This window comes from Macaca fascicularis, chromosome 15 (assembly GCF_037993035.2).
Source record: "Macaca fascicularis isolate 582-1 chromosome 15, T2T-MFA8v1.1".
Classification (NCBI taxonomy): Eukaryota; Metazoa; Chordata; class Mammalia; order Primates; family Cercopithecidae; genus Macaca; species Macaca fascicularis.
The window spans coordinates 93,023,417-93,031,790 of record NC_088389.1 but is presented as its reverse complement, the minus strand read 5'-3'; the positions used below and the strand labels follow the sequence as shown (position 1 = coordinate 93,031,790).

General features: G+C 39.8%; 1 protein-coding gene across 2 annotated transcripts; it reads right to left on the bottom strand.

The window, feature by feature from the left end:
* Window positions 1-1,139: 1,139 nt before the first annotated feature.
* RANBP6 (RAN binding protein 6) lies at window positions 1,140-5,710 on the bottom strand. 2 transcript variants are annotated; one of them, XM_005581773.4, is made up of 2 exons: window positions 5,567-5,710; window positions 1,140-4,451 (listed from the first exon to the last, which is right to left on the bottom strand). In XM_005581773.4, the coding sequence occupies exons 1-2, from the start codon at window positions 5,579-5,581 to the stop codon at window positions 2,385-2,387; spliced, it is 2,082 nt and encodes a 693-aa protein (XP_005581830.2). In that variant the 5' UTR covers window positions 5,582-5,710; the 3' UTR covers window positions 1,140-2,384. The 2 variants fall into 2 exon arrangements, with proteins under 2 accessions (XP_005581830.2, XP_005581828.1); XM_005581771.4 differs by having other exon boundaries at window positions 1,140-5,710.
* Between the last annotated feature and the right edge of the window lie 2,664 nt (window positions 5,711-8,374).

Genomic DNA, 8,374 nt, shown 5'->3' with positions numbered 1-8,374 from the left:
AGCCCAGGAATCTGAAGCCCAACGTACCCAAGCAAACATCCTCTACTCCTCTTTAGTCATCAGCCCTATTTCATGACTCTTGGACAATATTAGCTTATATTTATTGAACCCTGTGCCACTAAACACTTTATATTCATTATCTCCTTTACTTCTCACAACAATCCTATCAGCTAGGTATTAGGCTTATTTTTCAGATGAGGAAACTGCCTCTTAGTTTAAGAAAGTTGTTAACCAAAATTAAAATCTAGGTCTGTCATACTTCAAAAACTCCAGGTGCCTAATTCCAAGTCATCTGGCAGAATTTCTAATTCCTCATACATAAAAGTATAGGGAATTGCTAGAAATGTTGATAAAGGGTTTCTTAATTAAGATTATATAAAAGAGAAAAGTGTGGGTGAATAGAAGGAAACTCAACTCTAGGTTACTAAGAGGTCAAGATGATAGCAACTTAACTATAAATGAAAGTAGGATCGGGTCTTTAGTCTTAAAAAAGAAACTTTGTTACACAAGAAATATGGGCCAGGCGCGGTGGCTCACACCTGTAATCCCAGCACTTTGGGAGACTGAGGCAGGCAGATCACCTGGGGTCAGGAGTTCGAGACCAGCCTGGCTAACATGGTGAAACCCCATTTCTACTAAGAGTACAAAAAATTAGCTGGGAGTGAAGGTGCGCACCTGTAATCCCCGCTACTCAAGAGGCTGAGGCAGGAGAATCGTTTGAACCTGGGAAGTGGAGGTTGCAGTGAGCTGAGATTGCGCCATTGCACTCCAGCTTGAGCAACAAGAGCGAAATTCCATCTCAAAACAAACAAACAAAACAAGAAATATGTTGGTTGTAGGTATGTACATAAATTAGAAAATATAGGTAACTGAGAAGAAAATTTGCCACTTAATCCTACCACCTAGAGAAAACCTCTATTAGTACTTTGAGGTGGGATTTTTCTATTCATTCATCTATACTTTATTTATCTTAAATATACTAAAAATTGTGATCATATTATACATAATGTCCTTAATTTTCCTTTTAGCCTAAATAGCCTGCCAATATGAATGAATAGGGAATGGATTGGGAAAATTCTGAAGTAAAAGGAGTTCCAAACTATAAAAGAACACAATAGAAGTACAAACAACAACAGCAATAACAGCTACAATTTATTGAGCACTTACTAGATCTTAAGTATTTGCTAAATACATACACAGTACTCATAATAGCCCCAGGAAATTATAGATTTATTTAAGTTTTGGATCAACGATTAATGATTAGCTGAGTAGAAAGCTATTTTCTACCCTACCATAAGCTTGACATTAAAGACCGACATTCCAGTTAATATCATTAACCTCGGATTTTTGGAACTGTTTTCTCATAATAATGCACATCTACTGCTAAATGACTACTCTCAAAGTTGCTTTCTTTTTCATATTCAAAGAAAATTAAATTTGCTTTCCTCTCACTTTTACAATAGAATACTCTTCAGTGCTACTCTAGAATCTATTAGGAAATTCTTTGAAATAGAAATCAATTTAAGCCCTATAACTACAGATTTTTCTCTTGTTGAGCTGCTTTGCAGGGGGAAAATGTCATACATATACAAAATAATACTCTGCTGAAACACACAACACTGACTCCCAAGAATATTGCTTACTTACTCTTTGTCAAACACTGTTACATGCTACCAATATTAGATGTATCAGGACTCCCTTGTCAGTAACTATGGTTCTTAGAGTCCTGGATAACTTAAAAGAATAGAGACCTGTCTGGCTAAAGAAACTTAAAAGTTCTCTAACTCTTAACCAGACACGCTGGGAACTACAATATGGGTATGTCCCACCCAGTTCCCAGGAGTATATTATGAAAAAGTTCATATACATCCTATATCCACTGCAATATCTCAAAATTCTCCTAGTACCAGCATCCTCCCATCACCACAAATATCAAGAATATTAATCAAAGAGGGACAAGCCTGCCACTATATCCTTCATTCACAATTCCAAAGATGTTTGTCCTGGAAATTCTATCTTATTTTTGTGAGCTCTTAGCATATTGTGATAGCATGACATCTTCACATCAAGTATACTGCTTGGCTAGCATCAATAATAGTTCAATCAAATAGCAACAATTTATATACTTTACATTACTAGGGGAAAGGTGACAAACTTTGTAAGACAGTTTGAAGCACAAGTTATCACCAAGGTCTGTGTTTGGAAGATAAAACATGCAAGATAAACAGAGGACTAACACTGACTAATTCTGGAGAAACATGGGGAAGAACTATAAACTGCTTAGCAGGGAGAAAACAGTTCTCTGATTTATAATAAAATCTATTCACAACACTTATTTGTAGTTACTTTTATGGTAGATAATATTCAAGTTATATTAAAGTGCTTCAAGCAAAATTTAGCAACTCCTGTAAGGCTTCCTGCTGTTCATCGTCAAGTTGCGATACACATTCCAACCATAAATCTTCAGAAGTCTGTACCTGACGCACGACATTAGCTAGACGTTTGGCACAAGGATCTTCATAGTTAATAGTCTCATTAATTTTTCCTTCTGCAATTATACTGATTATTTTGGGAAGATTGGAATTATTTGGACCAATTACAACTGGGTGGTTACTTTCAATTAGGTCACAGAGAAAACTCAAAGTCTGAATAGCTTCCTCTTTATCTTCATGCAGTGGAAGCCATGATAACCAGTGTGGAAGAACTTCATCTACATTTACACAGTTAGGCTTAAACTTCAAAATCTTCCCTATTGCTGAGATACAGTTCTCTGTAGCAATGACATTTTTTTTGGTTTTGGAATTTGCACACTTAATAACTTTTACCAGCAGTGGAACAGCTTCTGAACATAAAGAACGATAATCATCTCCACCAAACTGTGCCATGACACCCAGGCCATAAGCAGCAGCTTGCCTGACTTCAGGGTTGTTATCTCGCATATTTAGTAGCATTGGCCACCGAAAATATTCTACATATTTAAATGAAGTTGGACTGCAGTGCTCTATGATGTCATCAAATATGCACAATCCCCACTGTCTGTCTGGCCATGGCCTACTTGAACAAATTAGATTTACAATTAATGGAAGTAGTTGTTCAAACCATGGTAAAATCTTTTCCTTATAAGTACTAAATAATGAGTGCAAAATATCTGATACTTTTGTCAGAATATAAACATCACATTCATCCTCATCTTGCAGAGACATCTCAACCTGTTGATCATAGTTTTCTTCCTGTCTTTTAACCTGTCTCAATTCTTGGTTTTTAAAGTGCCCTTCAAGTTTTGCTTTCAGTATTCCTCCCAGTTCTTCCAAGTGTTCATCATTAAGGCAACCATCTCCCATAACTTCAATGGACTTTGCAAAAGAATTCATTATTTCCGAGAGCACATCTGTATCCGGTTCAGTACCAATAGCCTTGATTAAGGGGTCACATATGAATTGCCACATCTGTGCAAGATACTCTGGGCCACGAATTCTTGCACATTCCAGGAGAAAAGGCATGGACTCCGCTGCTGCCACTCGAACATTGTCATGGAAATAAAATTTCAGTAAAGGAACCATCAGCTTCACAACTTGTTCTGTATATTCCACAAACCCTTCCCTTAACTCCTTAGCATAGTAAACCAACATTTGGCAAGCAGTTGCTTTTGCTTCAAGTCCTGAAGTTTTAATTCCAAAACTCTGCTGGTCTCCAAGATTTACAAATTGCCAGCCATCATCATCACTCATATTCTCCACATCCTGTGTGTCTAAGAGAGCAACATCAGGTTTAGCTGAAGCAGTCTTAATAAGAGGCTCGATAACTAGTGGAAGGTACTGTTGAAAATCTTTTCCAAGAATTTTACACATTCTAGCCCATGCTGAAACCATGTAAGAGGTCTGAGGGTCATCATCTTCCATATTATTTAAGTCTGATTGTGTCTTCAACAACAGCTGCATCACATTTGATGCATCTTGCATAAATTTTTCCTTCCCAACGGCAAGACCAATATGGCTAATGCACTCAATAGTTTTTCCTCTCAGAAGCTTAAGTTCCTTCTGAACAGCAAGCTCAACGATGTGCTTTAGTGAGGGCATGAATATATCATAATATGGGACAAATATTTCTTCTATTGTATCTGCAACTGATGCAATGGTTGTCACAAGTTGTTCCAAAGCCAATTTAGTTCCATTCCGAATCAACTCTTGAAGTTTAATCACCAAGATGGAATGTAGATTTTTCACCATACTATCCAAATATAGAACTAGCAATGATTTGGGGCAGTCTTCAATAAAAATAATAAGAGCAGAAGCTGCATGTGATTGCACACGCTGATTACCTTGATTTTCCATGGTACGTAACAGAGCTGCAATCACTGTTTCATGAAATTTCTTTTGGAAATTAGGTGCAAAATCTGTAGCCATCTGTCCAAGTGTAGTACAGGCTGCAGCCCTCACCCTTGGATGAGGATCCTGAAGAAAAAGCAAAACGGAGTTAACTGTTTCATCTAGAATTGATTCCATTTGTTGATGGCATCCTTCTCCAATGGCAGATAAGGCCATTAATCCAGCATGTCGATACTTCCAGTCAGGGCTCTGAAGCATCTGCATGATATGCTCCTTGGTCATTGGTAAAACAACTTTTCCACCAAGCCCACAAGCCAGTCTGTCTAGTGCACTCTCCGCAGCAACTGCATTGCTGTCAAAATCATCTTCTTCCATTTCATCAGCATTTACCCAGTCCTCATCATCTTGTAGATCAACCATCATTGCTAATATATGAGGAACTGCCTGTGCAATAATATTTGTATGTTTTTTCAACATCGGAGTGGCAGTTTCAGACAAGGTCACTATAACTTCGAGGGCCAGCTGGCGCTGCAGATTACTAAGCCTAGAGTCTCCACATAACTTCAAACTCAACTGTAGAGTATCTTCTAAATAAGGACCCAAGTACTTAGGTACGGTATCTGCAATCTCGACAAGGGATTCTAGCACTGAATCATCATCCTGGTAGCATGAGTCATTCACAGCCTGTAAGATTCCAGGAAGCAAGTCTGCAAAGTCTTTGAAAAGAGCAATATTATTCTCATTAGCAAGTACAAATGCAGCTGCAGCTCTAGCGGATAATGTCCTGATTGCTGGATGTTCTTGATCTTGAATACATTGGTCCAACAACCGTTTGATGATATCCAAATCATGCCGCTCTTGGGTCCCAAAAATCCCAGGAAAGTGCCAGAAAACGTGAAGTGCAACTTCCCAGAGAACCACATTTTTAGAGTAGATTGAATCAATAAGAAACTTCAGACCTTCCGGCCAGTGGTTAGTACCATCCTCATCTATCAAATTCCTGGCCAGCACTGCAAAAATATCACAAAGTTTTTTCCTCATGCTAGCATGTGTTTCTAACTTAACAGCAAGAATCAGTTCAATCTTGACATCCCTCTGAACATCAGCAGGCAGATTTGGATAAACCTCCTCAAACCCAGAGGACAAAAGCCGTCGTAGCAGTGCGGCAGCCATTTGTCTCACCTCATAACCTGCTCTTCTATTTCTGACGGCATCTAAGAGGAAGGTAGTCTTACACAGACCTGGGATATTTTCATAGATTTCCTCTGCTTGCCTCCGCACCATACAGCTTGGATTGATCAGGTTCTTCAGAAGCTGGTAAAACTCTTGCTTTTCTGACACAGTCGCCGGCACCCCTGCAGACGCGGTCGCCGCCATTGCGCTCTGTCAAAGCTACCGCGACCGGGAAGGAGGGAGGGGGTCTGCGGCTCGAAGCAGTGACGTAGGCGAGGCGCCGGCGGGGATGGGCGGGGTGCTTCTCCCTCCTCTGCCCAGAAGCTTTCGCTGCGCTCTGGCAGGCGGCGAGCTAGGTTTTGGAGAGAGGTGAGAGCTGTGTGGAGGCCAATGGCATCCTCCATTTGTTTTTCAATAAGATAAACGTGCACTTGCAGAGGAGAGAAGAAAAGCATTGATTAGAATGGGATTATGACTGATTTTTTTTTTTTTTTTTTGATACAAGGTCTCGCTCTGTCACCTAGGCTGGAGTGCAGCGGCGCGATCCCTGCTCACTATAGCCTCAACCTCCTGGGCTCAAGGGATCCTCCCCGCTTCAGTTCCCCCAGTAGCTGGGACCACAGACGCGAGCCACCACGCCCGGCTAATTGTTGTGTTTTTTACAGAGACAGGGTTTTGCCATGTTGCCCAGGCTGGTCTCGAACTTCTGGGCTCAGGTGATTCGCCCGCCTCGGCCTCCTAAAGTACTGGGAACACAGGTGTGAGCCACTGCTTCCGGTCAGATTATGAGTGATTTTTTTCTTTTTTATTTCTAAACTTATTGTTACTTTGATAATTTTAAAACAATAAATCTATCTTGAAAACATGCCAAGTAAAAGAAGCCAGTCATGACCACATATTTTATGATTCTATTCATATGAAAGGTACCAAACAGGCAAATCTGTATAACAGAAATTAGTGGTTGCCAGAGGCTGCGGGGAGGAGGATGGAGAATGACTACTATCAAATAGGCTGTTTCTGAGTGAAGAAATGTTCTAAAATTAATTGTGATGGTTGCACAATTCTGTGATTATACTAAAAACCATTGAGTTGTACAATTTAAATTGGTGAATTGTATGGCATGTAATACTACAATAAAGCTGTTTATAAAATAATAAGTGTGATAATAAAAAAAATTACTTCCCCACTACCACATCTAATGCAGTAGAGTGGTAGCTCAAAATCTGGTGTGTGTCAGAATCACCTGACCTGCAGGTTATAATAAAGAATGGGAAAGACAACTGAGTAAATGGTATGGTAGAAAGTGATCTGAACTAATAATCAGAAGACAGACTTGCATCCTGACCTTGTTGCTAAATTAATTTTGTATCCTAGGACAAGTTACTCAAGATTTTCCTTGCATCTTGTCTAAACTGAAATATGAAGGGATACAATTACTAGAATCCTAACTACCCATTAGTGGGAAGCTGCTGAGGTTATTCCAAGAAACAAATGTTGATGAAACTAAATTTGTTTCTTTTTTTTTCTTTTTTTTGAGATGGAGTCTTGCTCTGTTGCCAGGCTGGAGTGCAGTGGTGCAATCTCGAGTCACTGCAACCTTCACCTCTTGGGTTCAAGCAATTCTCCTGCTTCAGCCTCCTGAGTAGCTGGGACTATGGGTGCATGCCACCACGTCCAGCTAATTTTTGTATTTTAGTAGAGATGGGGTTTCACTATGTTTGGCCAGGATGGTCTCGATCTCTTGACCTCATGATCCACCCACATCGGCCTCCCACAGTGCTGGAATTACAGGTGTGAGTCACCGTGTCTGACTAATTTGTTTGTTTAATTCAGGCAGGTGTGTCAATCAAAAACAAATTTTATTCCTATAACAATGATTAGGTCTTACTTTTGTATTAGCACTTCACCACACTCATTTTGACCCTTATACAGAATTGAGAGATTGCTAGGATAGGTATAATACTAAATTTAGGTGAGAAGTGGAAACTAAGGGAAGTTACAGGATTTGCTTAGGATGACACACCTGAGTCTCAATTCTACCTCTTCTCTAAGTGACACCGATGCTCTTTTCACCATATTGCTTCCCCATTAACTACTCTTGGTTTTGCAGCATGATCAGAGGCTTCACTTACTTCAAAGTCTGTTTTAAACTTTTCCAAGCAGTCTTAATTTTATTTTTGTAAAATGCTGCCGCATATACCCACAAAAATTAGAAAATCATAGTTTTATATTAACCAGATGATAGACTAAGTAGTCTCATAAATTACATTGTAGGCCGGGCATGGTGGCTCACACTTGTAATCCTAGCACTTTGGGAGGTCGAGGCAGGCAGATCACGAGGTCAAGAGATCGAGACCATTCTGGCCAACATGGTAAAGTCCCATCTCTACCAAAAGTACAAAAATTAGCTGGGCGTGGTGGTGTGTGCATGTAGTCCCAGCCAGGAGGCTGAAGCAGGAGAATCGCTTGAACCTGGGTGGCGGAGGTTGCAGTGAGCCAAGATTGCATCACTGCACTCCAGCCTGGCCACACAGCAAGACTCCATCTCAAAAACAAAAACAAAAACAAAAACAACAAAATTACATTGTAATATGAAACAGAGCTATTCTCTAAAATAACATTTCTCATTCTGTAGACTGAAAACCAACTGCATTAGAATTGCTTGGGATACTTATTTTAAAATATAGAGGTTAGGGCCCAAGCTCCTATTAACCCAGAATTTTGGGGGGACTGAGGCCTAAGAATGTACAATTTCAACCAGCACATTGGGTTTTTATATAAATACCAACATTTCAGAGTCACTGATGAGATCAGTTCTGGCTCTAAGATTGTGACTACAGTTGTGCATTCATTGGTTTTCTTTCTTTCTTTTTTTT